We start from the raw sequence: 27,792 nt of genomic DNA on the forward strand, positions 1-27,792 counted from the left end.
ACTTGAACATGACCACTGAACTCGACCGAAATGACGTTTATTGAACACTCCACACCACAACAGCCGTAGAACATGTATCCAAACAGACCATGTAAATTTAAAAGGATTGAAATCATACCAAGTGTGTTCTCTGATTAGATTGAAATTAAATGAGAATTTGTTAACAGGAAAATATTTGGAATAATCCCCAAACATTAGGAAACTAAACACCACCCACAATTCACAGGGCAAAGAAGAAATCACAAGGGAAATTAGAAAATATTTTGAGCAAAATGAAAATGAAACACAACATATCCAAACCTGCTGTATACGGCTAATGCAGTGCTCAGAGGAAAATGTGTACCCTTCAGTGCTTGTATTAGGAAAGGAGAAAGGTACAAAGCCAATGGTGTACATTTCTATTCTCCGAAGCTAGCAAAAGGAAGAACAAACTAAACCCAAAGTAAGCAGAAAGAATGATAAGAATGAGAGCAGATATCAATGAAATAAAAAATGGCCAAACAAGAGAGGAAAAATAATTAAGCCCTAAACGATGTTTTTTTCTCTTTCAAAAGGTAGGTAAAATTGATAGGCCTTTAGCTAGATTGAGCAAGAAAAAAAGAGACACAGATGCCCGTCTCCGGAGTAGAATAGAGGCTGTCCCTACAGATTCCACAGTCTTCCTCACGCCATGTCACCCTGCCTGCCTTGCTGTCACGTCTGTCTGTCCTGTCTTCCTCTCTCACGAGGACCCTGTGGGGACGTTGGGCCCATGTGCATAACCCGGATAACCTCCCCATCTCAAGCTCCTTAATGTAATCGCATCAGCAAAGTCCCTTTGCCACGTGGGTAACAAAGTTGCAGGCTCCGGGTGTGAACACCTGTGGAGACCACGCTTCTGCATCGTACACTGTCCATTTAGGATTTTTCCTTGGAAGTATAATTTAAAACATTAAAAACAAGAGCTAGGAGACGTGTTTTGTGTGAGGAGTAGAAGCAGGCAGTCTGGAACCGGATGCTGTGTGTGCAGAGTAAGGCAGGAGAAGGCAGTGCCCTGCGAGCAGAGGCCGGAGAGGGGCAGGGGTGGAGGTGAAGGGGAAGGTGTGGGAGCCTCGGGGAGCTCAGAGGGAGGAGCAGGTGCTCCCCTGTGCTGTGTCCCCCCGGGCGAGCTGGGGCGCGGCTGCCTGTGTCACAGGTCTCTGCTGGTCTCGCAGGCATGCCGGGGTCCTTCTGGACGAGGCTGTGTTCCAGGGCACAGAGCTGGTGGACAGCCGCCCGCGGCAGGCGCTGGTGGCGGGGCCGAAGGCCTACAGCACCCGGGAGAACCTCCGCTGCCTGCAGGACGGCCGGGAGTGCACCGGAGGCATGGTGGGTCCCCAGGCCGCGCGGACGTCGCCCTGTGGCCCTGGGTACGTGGCTCGGCCTGGTGGTCTGTGCACGTGCCCCTGTCCGATGCTGCAGGACTGAGATAGACTCGGCTGCAGCGCTGGCCCAGGAGCCCGTGGTGAGTGCCCTGCACTTAGTGGGGCGGTGTTGGCAGGGTGGTGTGATCAGTGAGGGCCCGGAGATCGAAGCTCAGCCCCGGTGTCTGAGTCCGTGGGGAGGAGGATCAGCCCCCAGGAGCTTCTCGCCTGGGAAGCTGGCCCGCGGGACTGGCCAAGCATTTAGACCGCTTGGAGTGTCCCGTGCTGGGCGTCAGGCTGGACCGTGTGCTGAGGGGCCCGGGGAGAGGAATCGCGTTGGACCTCTGGGGAGCTGAGGACTGAGAACGGCAGGGGCCTGTGCCCTGCGCCCCCGTCCTGAGAGCAGAGACGCCTGCAGGGCCCGGAGCTGTGAGAGGCCCCTGCGGTCTGAGGGCGGGGCAGCGAGGTGTGGGGTGCAGGCCTGAGGCGTGGTCACGTGCAGACGGTAGGTGGCAGCTGGGGTGGCAGCTGGGGTTCGGCCGCAGACTGCAGCCGTGTCAGCCACCTGGATGGCACCGCTTCCTGGCTCCGGACCTTGGCCTGAGGCTGGTCCTGAACTTGGCTGAATAGTTTCCTCAAAACCACAATTCTGAACCTGGAGGGATGGTGAAGAGTTTTAGCCTCAGTGAGAGGGGCCAAGAAGAGGTCGAGGGCAGCTGTGGAAAATAAACGGGGAAGGATGCGTGTCTGGAGAGGGGACCCGCATCAGCGGGCGAGGTGAGGGGCGGTCACCGCAGGTGGGCGATGCACGCAGGGCCCGAGGCTGCCCCAGGTGAGCGGAGCGAGCGGAGCGGTGGGAGGAGCGCCCCCTGCGTTGTCTCAGCTGCGGACCAGCGTGATCAGTGCTCTGAAGGGGGCTCAGTAAAGGCGCGTGCCTGTGTCCGTGGTGCTGCTGGTGGACGTGTTGCTGGTGCTGGTGCTGGTGCTGGTGCTGGTGCTGGTGCTGGTGGTGGACGTGCTGGTGCTGGTGCTGGTGCTGGTGGTGGACATGCCTGGTGGTGGCGGTGGACATGCCTGGTGGTGGCGGTGGACATGCCTGGTGGTGGTGGTGGACATGCCTGGTGGTGGTGGTGGTGGTGGTGGTGGACATGCCTGGTGGTGGTGGTGGTGGCGGTGGACATGCCTGGTGGTGGTGACTGCGTGGTGGTGTGGGACATGCCTGGGTGGTGGTGGACATGCCTGGTGGTGGCGGTGGACATGCCTGGTGGTGGTGGTGGTGGTGGTGGACATGCCTGGTGGTGGCGGTGGACATGCCTGGTGGTGGTGGTGGTGGTGGTGGACCTGCCTGGTGGTAGTGGTGGTGGTGGTGGTGGACATGCCTGGTGGTGGTGGTGGTGGTGGTGGACATGCCTGGTGGTGGTGGTGGGAGGTTGTGTGGTGTCTCCATGGAGGATAAAGTGGCGTCTGGCATGGGGATGCTCTGAGGCCCTGCGAGGAGGCCAGGGGCAATGACTGTGCTGCGATGGCCCACCTGCTGTGAGGCCCCCTTCACCTCGCCCCACTGATGCAGAGAGGCGGGGGTCCCCCTCCAGACACTTATCCTTCCCCTTTTATTTTCCACAGCTGCCCTCAACCTCTTGACCCCTGTTAGAGACGCTGCCCATTTCCACCTGCAGCTGCAGGGAGGTGGCTGCCCCTCAAACAGGACTTGGGAATAGCTCAGGGTTCTGGGCAGCTACAAGGGTTAGGCCAGCAGCTGGGCGGTAAGACCTGAAGTGACCCTCAGTCAGGGCAGCCCGCACAGGGGAGGGCCAGGGCGCTGCTGGGCACGCTGGGCAGACTCAGGTATTGTGGCCTGTGCAGGTCACTTAACCCGAGGGTCCACTCAAAGCCACGGCCTTCAGTCTTCTAGTCCTCATGTGGCTCATGTCCTTCCACACCTTCGTGGGCTGGCAGGCCCAGTGGTGTCCGGGCCCTGGCATCATGTCCTCCTGACCCAGAGGCCTTCCTGCCCTCGCTGGCCTCCATGACTCTCCATCCTCAGCCCAGTCCCAAGCTCCATTCGGAGAGGCCATGGTCCTCTCGGTCAACCCTGAGCCCTGGCGGGCCACCCTGAACAACCGGCCCTCACCCTGCTCTCCGGTGGCCCTGTCCAGTCATGCTGTCCTCACGGCCCACCACTAGGGCAGAAGTGACCACTCTGCCTGCCGTGTTACAGAAGAGACATGACACTTGGGGGCTCTTCTTCCAGGCTGGGCACCAGCCTGGCACCCGCCAGGCCCCCTGGGAGCTCCTCGGCACCCTGCGTGCAGGGGCCCTGGTTCCATTTCTGTCCCGTCCCTGCTCCCCACAGCACAAGGCTGTTGGCAGAGACGCGGGTATTTGTTGAAAGAGAAGTGCAAGCATCTCCTGATTGTTCAGACTTCCACGCGCAGCGGCGTCTTCCCGCAGGTCTCCGGGGCTGAGGGCGTGTGGCCCTGAGTCTAGGGGCCGCTGAGATGACCCTGAAAACCTCCTCTTTGAGTGGTTTATACACCTTCTAGATGTATTCCAGCTCACACTTACTGTCGTGGGAGCCAGCGGCCTGCGTGTGACCTTGGGCAAGTCATTGCCCTCAGATAAACTAGGGATGCCTTCCTCTGTAGAGACTGAGGGCTGAGCCACAGGAGACGATGAGCAGGAGATGCTGCCCTGTGAGCCCGGCAAGCGGCAGTCGATGTCTCTATGATGTGCCCTCCTGGGTGTTTGGAGAGAAAACCACAGTCTCACGTTCGTGCCATCATGTAAGTGGGCACAGCGACAGGCAAGTGGCAGGCCCTGGGCAGCGGCCAGGCTGCGAGGGCTCAGGGAGGTCTGGCGAGGGGTCCCCAAGCAGTGTCACTTGAGCAACGTAAAGTTGAACAAGAGCCTCCAGGTGTGTGTTGGAGGAGCTGCAGGGAGGGGAACTCTCATGCGAGATGGAGGTGTGGGAGAGGGTGGCGCCTCCAGGGACCCTAGAATGGGCATGGGCTGGGTCCAAGTGGGGTGCACAGAAAGGGAGCTTGAGACCTGGCCGGTTTGGCTCAGCGGTTAGAGCGTCGGCCTGCGGTCCAGAGAGACCCAGGTTTGGTTCCCGCTAAGGGCTCGTACCTCGGTTGCAGTTTGTCCCCGGCCCTGGTCGGTCGTGCGGGTGGCAGCCACTCGATGTGTTCCTTTCACATCGATGTTTCTCTCTCTCTCTCTGTTCCTCTCTCTCCCTCCCACTCTACCTGAACAAAAAAAATGGGAAAATGTCCTCGGGTGAGGATAAAAAAAAAAAAAGAAAAAGAAAGGGAGCTTGAGGAAAGACGGCTGGAATTAGACCCTGGAGAAGGGATGAAGCCCGACTGCGCAGCTGCCTGAGGCAAGCACTCAGGTGGCCCTTCAGTCCCCAGGACCACGTGCGGCCGCTGATTGAGCTCACAGAGGCAAAGCCTTCGACACGGTGCCTGGCACTGCAGGCACTTGACTAGCTATTCTAATTTACTGCTATTTTACAAATGTGTAAACTGAGGTTAGGCTGTGAGGGCAGAGGACAGGGACCAAGTCCTTGATCACCACAGCCCTGCTTCTGGCTACAGTGCTGAGTTCAGTGAGCACCTGGTGACAGGCAGATGGACAGACCGACGGAAGGCAATGGGATGGTGGACGGATATGTCCTGTGCATTCATTTTTCTTTCTTACTTTTAGAATTTGGGATTAATCTGCATAACTTGGCCCGCTTGGTCTTTTCTTGCTTTATTGTTGTTTTTTTAACCCCCTAACATTTTTTTTAACACCTGGCTTTATTGTCACTTTTTTTTGAATCCTCACCTGAGTATATGTTGATTGATTGTATTTTCTAGAGGGGGAGGATGGGAGAGAGAGAGAAAGAAATATTGATGTGCCCTGGCCAGTTTGGCTCAGCGGCTGGAGTGTTGGCCTGCAGACCAAAGGGTCTCGAGTTTGATTCCCTGTCAAGGGCACGTACCTGGGTTGCAGGTTTGATCCCCAGCCCGGGTTGGGGTCATGCGAGAGGCAGCCAATGATGTGTCTCTCACACTGATGTTTCTCCCCCCTCCCTCACTTGCACTCTCTGTAAAAATCAATGGAATAATATTCTCAGGTGAGGATTAACCAAAAAAAAGAAAAGAAAAGAAAAAAAACATTGATATGAGAGAAAAACATCAATTGGCTGCCTCCCATATGCTCCCTGACTGGGGATTGAACGCACAATTTAGGTATGTGCCCTGACCAGGAATCGAACCCACAACCTTTCAGTGCACCGGATGACACTCCAACCAACTGAGCTGCCCTTCCAGGGCGATTGCTACTTTTTGAAGAGAGAGAGCAGTGGTGTCTACAGGCTACTCAGCCTCAGAGCGACGAGGTTATTTATTAGCTCTGAAACCTGCACAGGCCCATCCTGACGGCCCCTCCTTTGTGTGGCGTAGGAGGCGGGGCCTTGACGAGAGGATCGGGAGGGAAGTCATTGTACAGCTTGTCAAGATAGGAGTGTGTCCCGCACCTGCTTTTTCCCTGTGCTGTAAGCACAGGGCCCGTGAAACCCTGCTTCTCCTGAATGTTTGCTGCCGTTCCTAACGTGGGCACCGGCTGTGGAGGGCAGCTCCCCGGTAAAGCATGCTGGTGAAAATCACCTTATTGTTCTGTCTTTACCAACTTCGAAAGTTACGCATATCCATTGTAGACATGTTTGAAAAGACAGAAAAACACAGAGAGGAAAGTAAATATATTCACACACACACTTCCCAGGGGTGATTGCATCACTTCTGTTATATTCTTTCTCTGCGGCGGGCGTATCTGTGTTTGAAATGGTATGACTCCCCTCCTCACCTAGGGGTGGATGTGGCCACTCCTTTGCAGTCCATTGTAAGGGCTGGTGCCATTTACCAGTAGATGTGCCATAATTTATTCAACCTGTCTGCTAGGTTATGTCAGATTATTGCATTATTATAAATCAAATCATAGAAAACATTCCAGTACCTATTTTTTTTTCTTTGCATATCTGTGATTGTTGCCTTGGAATCAAGTATTTAGACAATTTTATATTGTCAACAAAAGTTATACCCATTCCCACTCTGGCCAGGGGTTGAACACAGAATCTTTTCTTTTTTTTAATCCCCACCCAAGGATATTTTTGCAATCATCTTCAGATAGAGAAGGAGGGAGAGAAGGAGGAAGAAAGAAAGAGAAACACTGATGTGAGAGAGACACATCGAATGGTTGCCACCCACATGACTCTAACCTGGGCTGGGGACAAACCGCAACTGAGGTTCGTGCCCAGGAACCGAACCTGGGATTCTCTGGTCCACGGGCCGATGCTCTTAACCGCTAAGCCAAACCGGCCAGGGCCGAACACAGAATCTTAATAGTTGCTGGACCAGTGATAGTCAACTCTTGACTGTGACCCATAGTAAAAGGTACCCTTTCCATTACTACCCTTATATACAAACCTACATACGTGAAATCAAAAAGAGAGATTTCATGAGGTCGTGTTTGCCGCACCGTTGAGCTGTGCTCTAGTATTTTCTTTTCATTTCATATCATTTTCAGAACAGCTAGTCATAGTGCATTAAACTGACTTTGTGTCCTGCAGTGTGTCACAGCCTGTTGTTTCCAGAACACAGCCCGACTCCTGCTCAGACAGAGGGGCCTTGCTCAGTGTGGCTGAGGGCTGCAGGCCATCAGTCTCCATGGTGATGGAAAGAAGCTGGGGTCCCAGGGGATACATTTTCCAGTTCAGGCTGTGGAGTGGCCTCTGTTGAGACCCGAATCTCTGATAGTTCTGTTTTCACTAGAATGTTACCAATGCAGCCCTTTGGGCCTTGGGATTGTGTGTTTGAAAATGGGACAGGGACGAGAGCCTTGAGATGTCTCCTAGGCACTGGCACTCACAGAGGACGATCGGTGTGTCCGGGCTGCTTGGCTGACTGGGTCTGAGGACAGTCACCGCACAGCAGCCCCGACGGCCCAGGCTGGAGTCGTGCACCCACGTCATTGCTCCCAAACCCTTCTGTGGAAACCTTTGGGTTCTGAGATGCTTTCTCTCTACATTTCAGTGTTTCCTTAGTGCCTGGTGGCGAATTTTAATAACATTATCATGGGAAATCCCGAGAAAGTCTGAGGTTGGCCGCTTTTACCAGGAGCCTGGGCAGTGACTGCTTCCTTTGGGTGACAGGCTGAATGTTGCAAGAGTGACATTTAGTTACTTAAATAACATTCTTAGGCCTGGGCTGGGTGGCTCAGTTGGTTGGAGCATTGTCCCATACACCAAAGGGTTGCGGGTTTAATTCCCGGTCAGGGCACATACGTAGGTTGTGGGTTTGATCCTCAGTTGGGGCATGTAAGGTAGACAACCGATTGTTTCTCTCACATTGATGCCCACCCCCCCTTCCACTCTACCTGAAGGTAAATGGAAAAATATCCTTGGGCGAGGATTAAAACAAACAAACAAACAAACAAACAAACAAACAAACAAACACAAAAGCATTCTTAACAGTGAAGTGGAGAAATGAAGGGTACACGTAGGAGTGAAACTGTCGCCTTAAATCACATTTTGTCTTTTCACTCCTTTGTTTCCAAGCCCATACTTGTTTCAACCATCTGTATCTTTTCAGCATAGTCTGTTACTTTTTGTGCATTATTGCCTGGGACAAATGAGATTTGATACAAAAAAGAGACTTTTCTCCTACAATCAGATGATCAAATGAACGATACTGGTTGGAACTTTCATAATTCATGTTCACGCAAATACTTTGTTGCCTTCATGACTGCTGACTAAGAGTCCCTGGTAAGTGTTTCTAAGTTCTCTGTCTCTGTGGAGCAGGGGACAAGGTACATGTTCCCTGTTCGAAGAGCCGGGGGATGTGAGGGTGCATGGTGCATACTGTGCGTGGAACCGGGGGACCCTACGATGCCATCAGATAAGCGACAGGGGACTTCTACTTCTGACCAGGTAGAATTAATATGCAGCAGGTGTTCCCTTCTGACTGAAACAAAAAGAAAAAGGACAGTAGGTTGTCTGTGTGTGGGTAGTTCATATATTGCACTAAACAGTTTGCAAGACACGCGACATCAGCCGTTAAAGGACAGTGCTCTCTGAGAGAGAGGAAATAAACCAGATGAGCCCCAAATTGTCCCATTTACTGCCTGAGAGAGTCTCCAGGTTGTGCCTTGGGAGGAGGAACTGAGGCAAAGCACAGCAAACTCCCTGATTTGAAGACTTGGAGGTGAGCATCCAGGGAGACCAAAGCATCTAAAATTCACAACATAGAGGACTGAACAGAGGAGAATGGGACAGAGAGAAAACTTGGAGATCTACAGCAGGAGCCCTTTGAATGTTCCGTCGAGTACTGATTGCTGCACGTGTATGAGGAAACTCACCGACAGATCCAGAAGGAACCGGAGCCAGTGCTCACACACGACTGGAGACAGTGACTTTCCTAACAGCCAGCCTCAAATGCTGTGAGACTCACAGCCAGAGAAAAAAAGAAATGTTATGTGTAAAAGAACAGAGATAGGATGACAGAAGATTTCTCATTGGAAAAATGCAAGCAAGAAGACATTGGAACCATAGCACTTAAATCAATCTAAAATTTTATGCTCAGAAAAATTATGTTTCAAATAAAAAGTATAATAACTATATGTTCGTGCAAAAGTGGACAGGACTAACCACCAAGAGATCTTCACTATAAGAAATATCAAAGGAAATTTTAGGCAGAAGGAAATAAAATCAAATTGAAATATGGCTCTACATAAAGGAATGAAAAGCTCCAAAATATGGGTCAACATATGAGATTTATTTTAGTATTTAACTCTCTTTAAAAGATAATGGACTGTTTAAACAAAAACCATAACAATGTCATGTGAGGTTTATAACACAAAAGTAAAATGTATGACTATATCAGAAAGGTCAGAAGGGGAGAAAAGGAACAAGTACTGTTTACAGGTGAACTATAATATTACCTGAAAGTAGACTCTGATAAGTTGGAGATTTATGCTCTAAATCCTTAAGCTACTACTAAAATAATAAAACAAAGAGGTATAGCAAATAAAGCAACGAAGTAGTTTAAATGGAATTATAACAAAGGGAGGCAGGGAAAGAAGAAATATGGGAGAATGAAGAGCTTGTTCAAATAGAAAACAAATAGCCAAATCGTAGGTGCAAACCCAAACATATCAATAAACACATTAAATGCAAATACCTCTATTAAAAGATGGAGACTGTCAGATTGGATAAAAAAGCAAGACTGAAGAAAAACACTTTAAATATAAAAACGAGTAAATAGGTTAAAAGTAAAAGGATGGAAAATGATATACCATGGTAACACTCATCGGAAGAGAGCGGCAGTGACTGTTAATATCACATAAAGTAGATTCCAGAGCAAAGAATATCACCAGGGATAAATAAGGTCATTTCATAGTGACAAAGGGGCTGGCTTATCAGAGGACATAACAATCAGTAACAACCCCTCTGAAGCAGCTGCTTTGGCTATCCCCACTTTCAGATGAAGAAACGGGGGCTCAGAGAAGTCATACAGTTTTCCAGGGGACTGGAAACCTCATTTGTCTGACCACAGAGCCCATGTTGATAGGGTAAGGCTGTGCCCAGAGGAGGAGTCAGGAAATCACACTGGGGTGCCTAGGGGGCTCCCCAAGGCAGCAAGTCTCAACTCTGCTCTGTGGAATGAGCAGACATCACTGGACAGAGGAGACCCCATCCCACCCTGCATGTGCACACAGGTCCTAACAGGGATGCCTACCATGCCTCTCCAGGCTACGAGACCCACACTTACCAACGACGTGGCACTGTCTGCCAGGGGGTGCCCCACACTGATGGTCCCTGGTGATGAAATGGCAGCCTTGCCTGCACCAGACAGTGTGTGCACGGCCCAGGACCCACCGGCTGTGAGGCCTCTTTGTTTTCCCTTTGATTTTGTTGACAGTCTCGAAGCACTTCTTATACACGTGGGCACCTTCATAAGTGCTTTACCTCGAGTAACTTAGGTTATTCTCAAGTTAAATGTGTTTATTATACGTTTATTAGACTTAACGTCCACAGGAGGAAACTGAGGCCAGAGAGAGACGTGAAAGGACTTGCCCAAGGTTAAGCATCTAAAGAGGAGCCAGGCTTTGAACCCAAAGAGCCTGTGCCTGGAGCCCATGCACCAAACCACTGCACCACGTGTAAACTGAGTGTGCCGGTCTCTGCCCTTATGCTCCAGAAAATGGCTGGGTTTGGGTTCGTGGGATGAGCACAGTTCGAATTTAACCTGTCACTTTGCAGCTGTGCAACCTCAGGTAGGTCACTCTCCTTCCCGAGCCCATTTGCAGGTGGCTCTTTCTGTGATGGTGGAGGGGGGCTGGCCGGACAGACCCTCCTTTCCTACCTGACCCTGTGAGGTGATCCCCAGCTGTCTCCCTGCGTGGCAGAGCTGAGGGAAATGAGGGGGATGTGACTAAATCACTCACCCAAACTCCCTGTGAGTCAGGGACGAGCTGGAACAGGAGCTGGGAGGCGAAGCCTGCCCCTGGCCACAGCTGGCACCACCCCCAGGGGCCAGGGCTTCGTGCTCACACCGGTCTGCAGAGTGTAAGCGAGAACCCTGCTGGCCTCATCAGACATGATGCAGATCCTTCACCTGCCCCGGGGGGAAACGCGGAGCCAACGCGGAGCCGGAGCTCTGCAGGCTCCGACCCGGCACGTGCCTCGGGCCTCTGCTGCTTCCCTCCACCTCCTTCCTTCAAGGCTTGACGGGGTCAGTCAAGTTGACACTGACTGTACTTGCACATCGCCTCTTCCAACAAACCCGAACTGAATTGCCTGCGGTCGTCAGAGAGACGACCAAGGAGGCAGAATCCAGGTCACATCTCTGCCTCTCCTGGGCTGCGTTATGGAGAGGGGCCTTCTGAGAGTGGGGGCCACCCAGCACGGAGGGATGGGGCGGTGGGCTCTCCCTCAGAGCTCTGTGGCCTTGGGCCTCTCCCCTGGGAGCCGCAGTGTCCTTATCTCGGAAAGCCTAGCATACAGTAGGCACTCAATAAATGCTTGGGCCCCCTCTCCCTTCTCCTGGGCTTGCACTGCACTGTGCAGATACTGTTTTCGTCGACGTGGAGGCGAGGCCCTCCACCAGCGCAGATTACCCTCTGAAGGCTCAGACGATGGTTAACATTTTTTAGTAATAAAGTAGTTTTTAATTAAGTTCAGTACCTTTTCTAGACATAGTGCTACCACACACTTAGTAGGCTACAGTTGAGTGTAAACCTAACTTTGATATGCACTGGGAAACCGAACTATGCATGTGGTTCGCTTTATTGCTCTGCTTGCTTTGTTGTGGTGACCTGGAACCAAACCTGAGCTCTCTCTGACGTGTGGCCTGTACAGGGAAGCACCCCAACTCCCCTGCTCCTCGGCCCTCCTCCCCCATGACCCTTAGACACATGTGGGAGCTGCCTGGTGGGGGCTCCTCAGGGTGTGGCCTTGGTCCATGGAAGCAAGTCATAGTCTCAGCAAATCTGACTTCAAAGCATCAGGACCTACAGAGACAAGCGGGGAGCCTGGATAGGCCGCCCGTTTCCCCTGGCGTGCCCCAGGGCGGGAGCTGCGACTCGGGCCCCAGCTGCTGGACTTGGCCCTGCACAGCCGTCTTTCTTCACAGAGACCTCCTGCAGCGTCCCCGGGCCCTGAGTGTTACCTGCACCGGGGCGCCCTTGGCCAGGGGCTCTGCACACTGGCCCCTGGACAGCAGCACTGGAAGATGCTACTCCTGGGCTCACCGGCCTCAGGACCGGTTTCCACAGCAGGAGCCCCCAGCTGTTTCGTTCCTCCCCGGTGTGTTCCAGAACCCCACAAGGAAGACAGCACTGGCCAGAGCAGAATAAAGCAGTATCTACGCAGCTGGAGCAGGACAGTCTCAGGAGAGACCTCCGGCCCAGACTGATGAGAAGGTTATCAGCAAGCACACGCTGACCCCTCCTTTCATCTTAGACGCAGAGCTGCTGTGAGCTGGTTGGAGACGTGACCCAGCTGGACAGCGACTGGGCATTGTACTGCGAAGGCCGCTAAGAGAACACAAGAGCAATTACAAGTGTTTGTCAATTTTTTTAAAAGTGTGATGGTGAGACCCCCGGTTATTTAGTCGACTTAGTCCAAGATTAAATTCCTTGGGGAGGTTCAGCACCACCTCATTCATCTGGCATTGACCATTTTCTAGAACATAGCCAAGGCCCAAAATAAGCAAAGCAAAGCTTGGGAATCGGAAAGAGGTGACATGAGGTCTCTGTGCTGTAGCTGAAGCCCTGTCTCCCTCCCGAGGGGGCTGCTCCTACTCTCTCTCACACGTGGTCCCTGGTTCCCGGGGTGACAAAGAGTGGCAAGGACAGAGGGTCTCTGAATGCAAGCAGCTAAGAGTGCTGGTGACCACAAAAAAGCCAAAACTAGAAGCACAAGACTCAAGCATCCAAGAGCGAAGTGAGCCCCTGCCCAGCCTGGAGGAGGAGTTAGAGCATTTCTGGAACATCAAGTCCTGCAGGCAGGCAGGCTGGTCCGAGGAGGATAATTGTTGGAGGGTCACCCCTCCATTCTGGACACTGCAGACTTACTGGGATAACTGTTATTCCCTGGGGTAACACAGATTGTATTTGTTCAACTGCTCCGCCTGTCACAGCTGTCCCTTGGACATGTGTCTCTCAAAACAGATAAGTAGGTCAGCTTGACTTGGATCCAATATGGCAGAGACCATTTTGCTCCCCATCCAATTTCTTAAGAAGGAACAGAGCCAAGAAGAGTCCTGGCTGGTGCCTGGACATTGTTCAGCCCGTGATGCTGGTGGAGGAGGCTAAGTTTGAAGGTGGTGGGCATGGCTGGCAGGACTGCACGTGTGGGCAGGGGAGGAGAGATGGCTGCACCATGACACCAAGTAACTGGGCAGCGGAGAAGAAGGGGTTCGGGTACAGCCCCTACTCAGAAAGGGTCCGGCCGCATCTGCAACTCTTCTGAGAAGGGCTTGGTTGGAGTTTAAGGGTTGACCCCAGTGGAAGGGACTTCTCAGTGGTTACTATAACTTGATCAGCCAGACCCTTTGCTCAACCTCAACCCAATTTTTCTAGGGCACCAATGGGTCTCTTACTAACTCCTTCCCTTTCTGTTCCCTTGATCAGAGACTCCTTGCTCTGGACAGAGAGGATCCTTCAGGAAGAGTCCCGGCATTCTAGGGCTCTGGACTAACTTCTAGGATCCAGTGCTGGATTTAGGAATGTAGGAAGATAGGACAACGGAAATCACTTCATGATGGGCAATTATTTCTCGGCTGTGAAAGAACCTTCTCCAAGATGAGAGGCATCAGCTCTGATTTTCCTAAAGAGGTTTCCACTTTTGACCCCTTGACATTTGAGCCTCTGATGGATAAGTGTCTGTGGTCTGGATAGATGCGGCCACCGTCCATCCTCCAGCAGGCCAATGAACAGGAATTATTATCCCTGTGGTTTCCCCATGGAAGGCAGGACTAAGACCAGAGGCAAGATGCTGTCTCTTCAGGTCTAGTAAAAGGTGGAGGCTGAGGTTCTGGTTCCGATCTTGCAGATCCAAGGCTCTTGTCCCTAATGCATGACCTTGCTTATTTTCGGGGCAAGGTGTGGTAAATTTGTTTTTGGCTCCTGAGTTCTGTGTTCATCAGTGTTCTACACCTAACCCTCATTAACATAATTGTGTTTTGCTATAAACCTGTGGTCACTGGAAAAGATCTTCTCTCAATGAGAAAGTCCACATGTGATATTTGAGAGTGTCTTACGTTAGTAGGTCTTATCTTGTCAGGCAAATGACAGTGGAGAGTGTTGGGCAGTAAAACTGACCCTCGTCACTGATAAAGGAAAGAGAGATGACTAAAATGACCTCAGGACAATCCCTTTCATTGGCAACATTCCTTTGAGGATCTCAGCCCAAACTTCTTCGGGCATGAAGAAGATGATTGTAAATTTTATACAGAATGGATAGCACTCAGACACATGAGAGAATAATGGGTAGAGCTGGCCTTTGTCCTGGGCCAATGTGCCAAATTTTGAATCTACCGTATTCTCCTTGACCCTCCTTTGTGACGATCATCATTCACCCCATCCCATCAAGGAAATAGGAGAGAACAGGGAGCTTCACGAACTGTTTTCCGAATTTGTGATCATCTTAAGATTTGTTTGGATGCAAAAAGACCCATTTCAAATGTGCTCAAGCAGGAAAGGAGAATACAACCTAAAGGGAGAGAGAGGAAGGTTCTGGAATCCAGATCTCACAGGGCCAGGAGCTGGGGAGAGTCTGGTGTCCCAGCAGCTCTGCTCTGGTCCCTGGGTGCCCACAGCCTCAGCCTCTGCCTCTCTCGTGCCTTTCCATTTCCTTTGCTCTGCTGCCTGTGGGCTGTGGAGCTGGTAGCTTCTCCATTCCAGCTGCCTCGAGATGGTATTGCAGGTCCGGTGCTGAATTCGGCTCAGTTGGAGCCGAGTCCTTCTCGACTTGGTCATCTGTGCTTAGGGGATGGGGTCACACATCACAAACACTCCTGCGATTCCCTCCTTGTATAGGTAGTGAGACAGTTCTCAGACAGGAGCTGAGCAGATATCTACGTGTACTAGAGTTTAAAGCAGTTTCTAACAATCCTTTGTAGCCAGTGCACAGAAATGGAGTTGAATTTTTGTTGTTGATGCTGATTCTCACCCGAGGATATTTTTCCACTGATTCAGATAGAGGGGAAAGGAGGGAGGGAGGGAGAGAGAAACATCAATTGGTTGCTTCCCACCCGACCCCGACCGGTGCCAGAGATCAAACTTCCAACTCAAGTACATGCACTTGACCAGGAATCGAACCTGTGGCCCTTGGGTCCGAGGGCCGACACTATCCGCTGAGCCAAACGAGCCAGGGCACGGAGTTGGACTTTATATGTTGCTCTTATACTTAGCAAAATAATTCTGATAGTCTGTTGGTAGTTCTTTTTCATTTTCTGTGAAGATACTCATATCATCCATGAAAACGATAGCTTGTTTCTTCCTTCACGATTATTTATGTGTGTGTGTTTGTCACAGTATTGAAGTGGCGAGGACCTGGAGTGCGGGCGAAGAAGTTGTGGCGGGCAGGCACCTCGTTTACTCTTGGCCTTGAAGGCCATGTGCTCGCGTTTCTCCCTGAGGACGTTCTGTGGGGCGGGCACTTTCCAGACATTGTTTATCATGTTAAGAAAGGTCTGTTCTACCCTTAGTTTATGAAGAGGGGTGTGTGTGTGTGTTAATTTTTTGGTGGGTTTTAAAATTATGAATGGATTTAAATTTTATGAAATTGTGTGTGTGCATTTATGCTCATTTTCCTCCCTTTAATCTGCGAATGTGGCAAATTTACATAAACAGATTTTTTCATATTTAACAAATCTTGAGTTTGGGGATATACAACTTAGACGTGGTGTGTGTGTGTGTTACACACTGTTGATTCTGTCTGCTGAGACTCACTCAGGGTTTTTCCATCTGTGGTCATCAGTGCGGTCGGCTGTGTTACTCTTTCCTGCTACCATCCTTGTCGCATTTGGGTGTCAAGTAATATCACCCTCATTAGATGATTGGGGGTGGGGTGCTCCTTCTTCTTCTGTTCTCTTGAAGAGTTTGTATAATATTGAACTATCTGTACAAGTGCCTGTAAAGCCATCTGAGGCTCACAGTTTCTTTCTGGGAACATTTTAAATAATTGATCCTCTTTCTTTTGTGACTATAGCTTTTCAGGCGTTCTATTTCTTTTTGAGTCTGTTTTGGTCATTTATATCTGTCTAGTCATTTGTGCATTTCCTCTAGCAATTTGTTCAGTTCCTCTTAGTTATTGGCGTAAAGTTTATAACACCTTGTGGCTCCTTCGTCCCTGTTCTGTCTGCAGTTACGCTCCCTTTGCCAGACCTCATATCGCTGATTGTCCACATCAGTCCTCTTCGTGTGTATTTGTCTCAAATAGTAAACTTTATTTCTGTCGATTCTCTCCAGGTTGTATCTGGTGTTTGTTTGTTTGTTTTTGTTTTTTTAGCCTCCCCCGAGGACATTTTTCCATTTTTTGTTCGGATAGAGTGGGAGGGAGAGAGAGAGAGAGAGAAACATCAACGTGAAAGGGACACATCGAGGGGTCGCCACCTGCACGACCCAACCAGGGCCGGGGACAAACTGCAACCGAGGTACCTGCCCCTAGCGGGAACCGAACCCGGGTCTCTCTGGACCGCAGGCCGACACTCTAACCACTGAGCCAAACCGGCCAGGGCTGTTTTTTGATTTTTGTTTTTTATTTCCTTGATTTTCAACAATTCCCTTCTACTTTCTTTGGGTTTGTTTTCTTGCTCTTCTAGTACCTTCATTTGGATATTATCTTGTTAGTTTTCACCATTTCTCCTTTTCTATTATAAACACTTGAAGTTATAACTTTTCTTTTTAAATACTGCTTCGGCTGATCAACCATGATTTGACATAGAAGTTTTTCTGTTTATTAATTAATTGTATTTTAATTTCCATCATGACTTATTTGAACCATGAATTAGTTGAGAACATTTTTTAAATGTTCTAATGTTGCCCTGGCTGGTTTGGCTCAGCGGTTAGAGCGTCGGCCTGTGGACCAGAGAGTCCCGGGTTCGGTTCCCACTAGGGGCACGTACCAAAAATAAAAAAATAAAATGTTCTCATGTTTATGCCCTGGCCAGTTTGGCTCAGCAGTTACAGCGTTGGCCTGTAGTCCAGAGTGACCTGGGTTCAGTTCCCAATAAGGGCACGTATCTTGGTTACAGTTTGCCCCCGAGGTCATGTGGGTGGCAACCAATGTATCTCTCTCACATCAATGTTTCTCTCTCTCTCTTCTTCCCTCTCTCCCTCCCGCTCTATCTGAAGATAAATGCAAAAATGTCCTTGGGTGAGGATGAAAAAAAAAATGTTCCAACATTTAATATTTAAAAATAATAATAGCCAAACGTGGTTGAATGCTGGCTTTATGCCAGGTGTTCACATTAACTTATAGAATCCTCACAATTACCCTACAAAGTAGGACTGTTGTGACCCCTGTATTATGTCTGTGAAAAGTGAGAGTTCAAGCAGATTGTCTAAGATCACACAGCTCCTGAGTTGGCTGAGCCAAGATTCAAACCCAGGCATTTGGCTACAGAGTGTAACCATTGTACAATGTTGCCTTCTTGTAACTGTTTTCTTTGTTGTTATACTAATAACAGTGAGAACAATAATAACACTTATTATTATTATTATTATATTGGTGTCCCCTCTTAATTTTATTGCAGTCAGAGAAAATGGCAAGTATAATATAGATTTAAAAAAAAAATCATTAAGACTTACTTTATAATCTAGAAGAGCACGGACAGTCTCCACGTGTGATTCCCAGGAGAGTGCATTCTGCAAGTGGAGCAGGGTTTTAAACGTGGCTGATGGCTCAAGCTTACCAACGGCATCTTCAGGTACTCCCTGTTCTTACTGAGGGTTGGTCTGTCTGTGCTATCAGTTATTGAGTGGGCTACATTCTTTCTCTGTTGATGGTAGGTGTGTCAGTCTCCTTGTAATTCTACCAGTTTCAGTGTCATTATTTTGAAATTGTGTTATTAGATGTTTATAAGTTTAGAATTGTTCTGCCTTCCTAGTGAATTTAATCTTTGATTCTTCTGCAGTGACTCTCATTAGCTCTAGAAATGCCTTAATATTGATTTTGTGTGTGTGTGTGTGTGTGTGTGTGTGTGTGTATATATATATATAAACATTTATGTGAGAGAGACACATTGATTGCTTGCCTCTCACATGTGCCCTTACCGGGGCTGGGGATCGAACCTGCAACCCAGGATGTGCCCTTGACTGGTAATTGAACCCGAGACCCTTCGATGCCCAGGCTAACACTCTAACAGCACTGAACCACACCAATCAGGGCGTTTATGTTTCTTATAAATATCACTTACCTGTTGTTTAAATTCAGTTTTATCTGTTGTTTCCATTTGTTGTCTTATCTCTGCTTGTTTGAACTTCTTACTTACTTTCAGATTTATTGTTTTTCCCCTTCTTTCTTTTTTTTTTTTATCCTCACCCGAGGACACCTTTCCATTTTTTGTTCAGATAGAGTGGGAGGGAGAGAGAGAGAGAGAGAAACATCAACGTGAAAGGGACACATCGAGGGATCGCCACCCGCACAACCCAACCAGGGCCGGGGACAAACTGCAACTGAGGTACGTGCCCTTAGCGGGAACCAAACCCCGGTCTCTCTGGACCGCAGGCCGACGCTCTAACCACTGAGCACCGGCCAGGGCTCTTTCTTTCTTTTTTTAAAAAAATTCTCACCAGAGGATATTTTTCTATTTATCTTCAGATGGAATGAGAGGGAGGAAGGTAGAGAGAGAGAGAGACATTGATGTATGAGAGACACATCGACTGGTTGCCTCCCACATGACCCCGACCAGGGCTGGAGATTGAACCAAAACTGAGGTACGTGCCCTTGACCAGAATCCAACTTGAGACTCTTGGGTCCACCCACCGATGTTCTAACCACTGAGCCAAACCGGCCAGGGCAATGTGTTCCCCCTTTCCATTCATCCCTCCTCTGGTTTTCATATTTACATTGATTGGGGGTCCCTCACAGCTCCCACCCTCAAAATGGTCATTTCTGCTACTTCAGTGCCATGTTTTTTCATCCCACAAACGAGTGTCTATCGTTATATGGACTCACGGTTTCTTTACAACGACCACGTCTTGCCTGTGTCTGCTCACAAGTCCTCTCGCCCTCTTCAGGCAGTGTGCTCGCTCCCGCAGCGTGGGTGCGGGGACCCTGCTTCTTATTCGGCTGGACGTGTCTGTCGTGCTCACCTGGGAAGGTCACGTGCTGCTAAGCATAGAGTCCGCGGTGAACAGGTATTTTCTCTCAGCGCCTTCAGGATTTTCCTATCATTTGGATTCCCTTGTGGCTGGGGAATTGGCCGTCTGTCTAACTGCAATTTTTCATGGCAATGTAATCTCCTCCCTACTTCTTTTAAGGTATCTTATTTATTTTTTGGTGATTTATGGTTTCACTCTCATGTGTTTAAAAATGAATTTCTCTTTTATTTTTCCCATTTGGGGTCATGGGGGTTTGTGTCTCGCAACAACTCTGGGAAACTTTAGGCCATTGTTATTCTGAAAACAGTCTCCTTCTGTTCCTTCTGTTCTCTTATTCTAGGTGTCTTAAGCTAACGTCCGTATCTCTGTGGTTTTGACTCTGTTGATTATCTGTCTCCTCTGGTTCGCCTTTGTTTCTCTGTGTTTTGCATTTTGTGATTTTTTTCGAGCTCATGATTTTGGAGCTTTATCTGGGTAGTTCGGGCCAGAGAGGATCTGCATCGACTCCGCCAGGTGCCTGGAGACCAGGTCCGCGTTCACCTGGCCCCTGCCTGGGGCCTCGAGGACTCGTGGGTTCAGACAGAGAGCCACGTGGAGTAATGCAGCTTCCGCTCAAAAACTCTGAGAGAGGTTTTTGCCCCATCCATGGCCAGAGCTGAGACCAAATGTCCTCATTGTCTCCTTGGGTGAGAGGGGTGTGACTTCGGCCATGGTAGGCATTGTTGTCCCAGGGACTGTGTGGATGTGGGTGACTTTCTGTAGCCTCCTGCCTGGCCTCAGCACCTGCCACCCTTTTTGGGGTCACGCTTTTTCACTGTGTCCAGCCTCTGAGTATTTCTCTTTATCAGCTTAATATGCAGTCAAATGATTAAAAAAAAAAAAAACACCTTATCATGCATATTTTCAGTGGTTTCTTCTGCAGGGTTAGTTTTCTTAAAGACTGTGTATTCTGCCTATTGCTAGAGCTAGATGTCCACAGAGATCGGGTGTCCCCTCCTCCGTGCCACCAAAGCTTTCTTTCCCTTCCTCATTGAGTCCTGGCTCAGTCTAAAGGGCCCTCGTGGTCCTCATCCATCTGAGCTCTCAGGACCCACTTCTCAGCTCCGGGACCCCGTGCATTCCGGTTTCCTTCCTGCTGCTTTGTCTTCCCAGTCCCCTCAGCCGGCGTTCCTCTACCTGACCTCCGGATGCGAGCCTCGGTCCTCTCTGCATCACACACTCAAGTGATCCTGTCCCTTCCTGAGGTTTTGAAATCTACTTACGTGGCGAGGACTCTGATTTACATCTCCCTCCCAGGCATCTTTCACGTTGCAGAGTCTTGCATCTAACTTTCATTTTGGCTGGTCCCCTTGGAGGTCTCACTGGTGCTCACCTCTAACAGTTAACAGATGTGAACGTTTGGTCTTTCCCCGCAAACATGATCTCTCCAGCACTGTCCTCGGCAAGCACCGCCTCGTACACCTGCTTTCCTCCTCATGCACACAGCCAGCCCTTACCAAACCCTCTCCTACCTCTGTGCCGCCAAGTCCCATCTCCACGCCATTAGCTAGTCCTTCTCCTTTGCTCTGGCCTCCTGGGCTGTGCTCACTCAGCAGCCAGAGCCGCTTTTAAAATCAGCCACCTTACTCCAAAGCCTAAGGTGACTTACGGCTTTACACTGCGCCCAAATGAACATCAGGATGGCTCTTGAGGCCTCCAGCCACTGGACCCCCGGCTGCCTCTCTGTCCTGGTCTTTGGGCCACTTTCCCCCAACTCGCCACCTGCAGCCGAGATGGTCTCCTGTCCCCACATGGCCTGTGCCTCTTCGTGGCCTCAGGTGTCCGCACAGGCTGCTCGTTAGCAAAGTCAGCTCTGTCCCGTTCCTGGCCCTGCTGACTCCTCTCTACCTTTTCTTGTTAAACAGCCCCCGACAACCTCCTCCGGCATCTAGTTAGAAGAGGTCTTTCTTGTTTTTTGTTTTCTCATGGAACCTTGATCTTTTTCTTTGGTACTTAACCACAGATTCTTTAATTACCTATTGTATTTCTCTACCTGTCTCTGCTGAGGACAGGACCACGTTTTCGGTTTGCAACATGTAGTGTCATGCCTGCGACACGAGACCCTCCATATACAATTGGTGACGGGGCCCACGAGTGAATCCTCTCCCATCCACTGTCCCCACTGCATGAGCCCTGAGAGTGTAGCATCGCCTCAGAGCACACGGGGCCGGGTGGGACAACGTGTCGTCATTTCCATCAGAACATCCAACATTTGTGCACCTCACACTCGGGTGTCAGGAGACCCCACCCAGATCACGGCTGTTCCAGGAGAGGGTGCAGTGAGTGTCACACTCTCTGGCTGTCACACATCCGAGCTCTCCCTACTCAGGATGGGGGAAACACACAGGCATAACATTAATGCAACTAACTCACAGTCCTTCCTGGTTGGTCTCTATTATCAATTGACCCTCCCCTCGCAGATAAGATTGATTTTGTCTGTTTCTTCTCCTCTTTTCTCCTCCTCCTCCTCCTCCTCCTCCTTGCCCTCCTCCTTGCCCTCCTCCTCCTTCTTCTTCCTCCTCCTCTTCTTCCTCTTTCTCTACTTCTTTCTCTCCTTCTCTTTCTTCAAATAAACAAAATTTACCATCAATTTGTTTAAAAGAGAAAAGAAAGCCTGTTTCTAATTTGTTTCGATGCACTTATTAAATGTAATCATACAGTAAAAAAAAAATCAGATGTTATAAACAGCAGGAAAATATTAAGCTTTTGGTGCGCAGAGTTTGAATCACAGAGTATGTTCTGTGGGCTCTTGCTGAAACGGGACACAGCCTGACGACATTCACAATTACTTGCTAAGAGGCCGACGTAACCCAGAGCAGAGCGAGGACCTGTCTGCCCAGCGCGCTTCTCCGAGACCAGATTCTGGTCTGTGTCTCCGAGGATTCCTCTGGCGTCAGGAGCGTGGAATTTACAGTTCCCGCTGTCTCTTCCATGTTTTTTATTAATATATTAAGAGTGAAGTAAGCTAATGGAAAATATTATTCACTTTTTTTTTTTTTTGGATGAAACCTCTTTCTTTCCTCCCCTCTTCTTTCTCATCTCTGCCCCACCCCCAACCTGAATGTAAGCAAACGCCTCTGCTTCAGCGTTCACTGTGGAAAGAGCGAGAGTGATGGGAACTCCCATTTCGTTCGTAATGAAAACCCAAGGTGCTGTTGAGGGCCTTGAGGTGAGGCCTTAAGAGATGTCCTAAGACTCCGGAGGTTTCATCCACACCGCAGGAGCAATGCCCATTATCTCTGGTTGCATACTAGATTCAGGATGGCACTCGACATGAGTGTCTCTCACACACACACACACACGCACGCACACATGCCGAGTTAATTTGCTGGGACTGCCGTAACCAAATGTCTTACACTGGGGGCACTAAACAACAGAATTTTTTTTTTTTATTCTCACCTAAGGACATTTTTGCATTTATCTTCAGATCAAGGAGGAGGGAGAAAGGGTGGAAGAGAGAGAGAGAAACACTGACGTGAGAGAGACACATCGAGTGGCTGCCACCCACACGACCACAACCAGGGCCGGGCACAAACTGCAACCGAGGCACGTGCCCTTAGCAGGAACCGAACCCGGGACTCTCTGGTCCGCAGGCTAATGCTCTAACCGCTGAGCCAAACTGGCCAGGGCTAAACAACAGAAATGTATTTTTCTCACAATCGTGGAGGCTGGAAGTCCCAGATCAAGGTGCTGACGAGGCCGGTGCCTCCTGAGGCCTCTCTCCTTGGCTCATGGCTCATCTCATTCTCTCCCCTGGGTCTTCACTTGGCCTCTTTTCTGTGTGTATCTGGACCCCTGTCTCCTCTTATAAGGACACCTGTCCTCATGGATCACAGCCCACCCCCATGACCTCATTTAACCCAGCACCTTTTTACAAATCCGATTGCCAAATACAGTCCCATTCTGAGATCCTGAGGGTTAGGACTTCAACGTATGAATTTGGGGGGACACAGTTCAGCCCAGAACACATAAACGCCACACACTCATCCACATACTCTCTGTAATGTTTTGTTGTTGTTGTTGTTGTTGTTAATCCTCACCTGAGGATATTTTTTTCCCATTGATCTGTAAAGAGTGGATGGGATGGGGGGGGGGGAAGAGAGAGAAACATCGATGTGAGAGAGACACATCAATTGGTTGCCTCCTGCACGCACCCAGACCTGGGCTGGGGATCAAACCTGCAACCCAGGTTAATGCCCTTGAACTGGAATGAAACCTGTGACCTTTCAATGTGCAGATTGACACTGAGCCTCGCTGGCCAGGGCTGTAATGTTTTTATAGGCCTCCCCAAAGTAAATTTTTAGTTTTAACCTGAGGTACACTGAGGGCCAAATGATCAGGTCTTGCAGTGGAGAGATTCCCAACCAGGATGTACAGGGTGCAAGTTCAGTCCACTCCCCTGTGAGGCTTCGACAGCGCATGTCCCTCCCATGCCCAGTCACCTGCCTGCTCCCCCAGAACACTCCATGGCTCCCTTTGCCAGATCTGTTCTGCTGGTCTCTGGGCCTCCCCCCCTGCTCCCCACTGCACCCACCCTCTTCTCGCTGTCCTCGGTGCCCATCCCAAGCCTTGTGCTCATGGTCTTTCTCTCTCAGGCACCCACATCGTGAGATTATGGATGATTGCTTATCTTTTTTCTTTAGTTATTCTTTATTTTTTGGTTTGTTTGTTTTCACAATGCTTATGTATTGCTTTCAGTAATTAATTTTACAAGTCCATTTTTAATTAGAAAACAACCTTTAAGGCGTAGGCATGCATGTGCACACACTGTTTATAATCACCTGTTCCCAAGAGTTGGGAGCCGCACACGTAGAATTCAGGTCCCTCGGGAAGACAGCGCCAGTCCCCAGCCGGTATCTGGAGCACACGCTCACACAGAACTCGATGCCTGGGACTTTCGGAACTCGGCCTGTCTCAAACAGGTCACCTTGAGATCCCAAGGTCCTGGCCGTTGATGAGAATGGGCCTCTGTGGCCTGTTTGTAGGAAATCAGAGATTGGGGTGACATCTGGTCACAGCGTGGCCTCGTGTGGGGTGGGCCCCTGGTGTCTCTGCTGGTCGATTTGGCTGCCTGCACACTGGGCAAGGGCTGTGGGCCACGTGCCCTCAGCTCGGCCGGGGCCCTGGCGAGCCCAGAGTCTTCGGCTGTGACACGGTCTCACTGGATCTAGAAGAGGAGCTCACAGCTGAGGTTCACCGCCTGGAGGAGAAACCAGTTCTGTTGTCTTCGAAGAACTGCTGTGAGGTTCACAGGACTCTGGGCCCGTTCCCTGGGAGGCTGGCAGCGTCCTGCCCGGTTCTGCTGCCCTGGGGGTGGATTATGGCCCCCTGGTCAGAGTCCTGAGGGGCCGGCTGGCCGGGCAGTGCCAGCAAGTTAACTGTGGGTGTCGGGGTGCAGAGAGCCTGTTCCTCTCTCCCGAACTGACTGAAACTACAGCAAAATGCTCAAATACACTGCGTTTTGTTTCTTCACCTGTATGGTTTGGAGCACCGAGCAGCTGTGCGTCTGTGTGTGTTGTCTCTTCCTGACGCTGAGGTCCTGCATGTCGTGTTCACCTTATTTTCACAAGACCCTGAGACGCTGTTGAAGACCATGCCAACAGCCCGGCCGAGCTCCCTTCCCCGTGAGACGGGCACGCCGGCCTCGCAGGGCAGCTGCGCCGCGAAGCCATGAAGTGGAACAGCGCACGGAGTTAGGGTCGAGCTCCCCGTCTGGCTTGTGGGGACCCTGGACAGAGGGCAGCGAGGTGGTGACAAGCGAGTCAGTGCTGCGGGGAGACACCGAGGCGGGTCGCATCAGGCAGAGTCCGCTTCGGTGGTGCCCCGTGGGGCGACCTGTGCGTGCGCCGGGAGGCAGGGGCCGGACTTCTCCAGGGGGAGATGTTACTGATTTATTTACCCATAAATACAGTCCGTTCACCTGGGGGACAGTAATTCAGGGTTCCTGCCGAGTCGGGAAGACGCCTTTGCTCCTGTAATCTACAGAACACAGCCCGGGAGACCTGGACTGCCCTGGCGCGGGGGGACAGGGAACGAGGGGCGTCACCGGGGTGGGACCCGCCGACGACGCTCGCAGGACTTCAGGGCGCTGCAGGAAATGCGGGCTTCTGCGGCTCACGTGACCATTTTCAGCCGTGAGGCCGGCCCCCCAAGGCGTCAGGGTCCCTGGAGATCGGGCTGCCTGCAAGAAGCCCCGTAGCTCAGGGCCTGGCCAGGGCCACAGGGCGAACGCTTGTCATGCCCCAGGCGGAGCGGAGGTCTCACTGCAGGCGCGGAGCGGTGCAGGGCGGCCCTCCGACGCGGCTCCTGACGCAGGCCGGGTTTGTGGGAGATTCTGAGTGGGGAGTTCTGGAAATGTAATGAGGAGAGCAAGGAGCTGGAAGAAATGGAACGGGGCATTCGGGAGGGGAGGGCCCGAGGCCAAACAGAGGTAGGCTTTTCTCCCTTCAGGGTGTGCCTGGGGCTGAGCAGCTTTCTCCCGAGAAGCTGATGCTCCCAGTTTGTGCAGAAGCTTGATCCACACTTTGAAAAGGAGCAGCAGGCTCCTGCCATTTAAGTAAGGATTTCAGGGGGAAAAGAGAGGGAAAAACCTAGCTAAAAGCTTGAGTGTGAATTCATGATGCAGAGTATTTAATGACATTGAGATGCAGAGTGGCAATTTAGGATTTATGTTTTCTTCCAAGAATCATAGGTGTATTTGCTCATTTTAAAAGGACTGGGGGTGGGGTGGGAGGGGAAACACCGTTCTGTCTATTGTAGGGTGGAGGCACTAATACCTTGACATTAATCAGAATTCATACGATTTGGAAAGAAATTAGCATAATTTGTTGAAATGTTTTGAAAAAATATGACACGCCTATTTTCGAATGTTTGTACTACTGATGACAGTAACACCCAAAATAATATTTACGCTCCAAAAGCTACTGTGATAGCTCAAAATTTTTAGAATGATCATTCTGGGTAGGAGAATAAAGCTATTTTCTTCTCAGTTTTGTGTGTTCCTTAAAATTTCAAATAAAATGTTAGTTGTTTCTAATGTAATGCAGGGGTTGCAAATTTAAAATGTGTTTCTTTTCTTTTTGCAATAGGGTTACATGATGGAAAACCGAATCTCGGGCTTGAAATGTGACACAGATGTGTTTGTAACTTTTGAAGGTGACAATGTTGTTCTGCTGCAGGTAAGATTCAGGAAATGTTCATGCTTCTCAAACAGCATACATTTCGGGACCAAGAAGTATCCAGAAACCCGAAGTGTTCTGTGTGCTTTATCTTCCTCTGATGCCTGCTTCTCTCTGGCAGGTGTTCTTCCGCCAAGTGGAACAGGGACTACGTTCTTCTCTCCTCACTCGTCTTGGAAGTTGAACTCTACCTCTTTTGGTTTAAGAAAACTACTTGTGCATATTGAGTCAGATCCTTCTTCTGGGAAGGCTAATCCCAAAGAGTACATAGGCCCCAGAAAAGGAGCAGGCAAAAGGCGTGAAAGGAGAGTTACAGAAGGAGGGCAGCCCTGGCCGGTTTGGCTCAGTGGTTAGAGCGATGGCCTGAGGACCAAAGAATCTCGGGTTCGATTCCAGTCCAGGGCATGTACCTCGGTTGCGGTTCAGTCCCTGGCCCTGGTTGGGGTTGTGCGGGAGGCAACCAGTTATGTGTCTCTCTCACATCGATGTTTCCCTCTCTCTCTTTTTTCCTCCCACTCTGTTGGAAGATAAACAGAAAAATATCCTTGGATGAGAATTTTTAAAAAACCGAAAAGAGGGCAGTTGGTCAGCCTCCCCAGTGATCAGAGAACTGCACTGAAGGCCCAGGTAGTCCTGGCTCTCGGTCAGACGGCTCAGGTTTAAGGGTGCGCTGGAGGCCCAGTGTGGGTGCAAACAGTAGGGGGCGCTCATCCATGTTCCTACTGGGCCATGTGGGTGTCTGCTTCTGGGACTCCATCTAAGGCAATAATCCTAAATCGTAAATACAGGCACACACATTTTCATTAGTACATTATTTATTATAGCAATAATGTTGGGATCTAAATTTTCAACAATAGGAAAATTATTATGTGAACCATGTTCTGACCGCTCAGTGGGGAATTATATTGCCTTTCAAATTGTTCTTACCAACAGTTTATTACAGAAATAAAAAACTTATGACGTGGTAAGTAAAAATGATATAAAATTATATATAGGATGTGATCACAATTACGTATTCAAAAAAAAAAAAGGAACCTCAGGTTCTGCGGAGATGGAGTGGCCGCATCCTCCAGGGACTCCCTTCTAACAGTGAAACACCCGGGATGTAACAGCAAAAGCAGCAGAGAAAGACGCTGAAAGGGGCGAGGAGGCAGGCTGCCCGGAGGAGGAAGCCCGCCGGTGCTCTGGGTCTCCTTGCCGCCGCCCGTGAATCCCGGGCAGGCACATGCCCTGCGTCTCTGTCAGGCACAGGCAAAGTGTGCTCCAGGAATGTGCCCTCCAGCCAAAGGACAGGGAAGGCGGTGGCCTGATGACTGCAA

The 27,792-nt window shown here is 50.2% G+C and overlaps 1 protein-coding gene across 1 annotated transcript in view; it reads left to right on the forward strand.

Annotated features, from left to right (window-relative positions):
* ACOXL (acyl-CoA oxidase like) overlaps window positions 1-27,792 on the forward strand; it is a 310,943-nt gene that overhangs the window by 175,989 nt on the left and 107,162 nt on the right. The window contains 2 exon segments of the mRNA XM_036262440.1: window positions 1,194-1,347; window positions 26,384-26,473. Coding sequence (XP_036118333.1) covers window positions 1,194-1,347; window positions 26,384-26,473 — 244 coding nt within the window.

Source organism: Molossus molossus, unplaced genomic scaffold, assembly GCF_014108415.1.
Source record: "Molossus molossus isolate mMolMol1 unplaced genomic scaffold, mMolMol1.p scaffold_m16_p_15, whole genome shotgun sequence".
Lineage (NCBI taxonomy): Eukaryota > Metazoa > Chordata > Mammalia > Chiroptera > Molossidae > Molossus > Molossus molossus.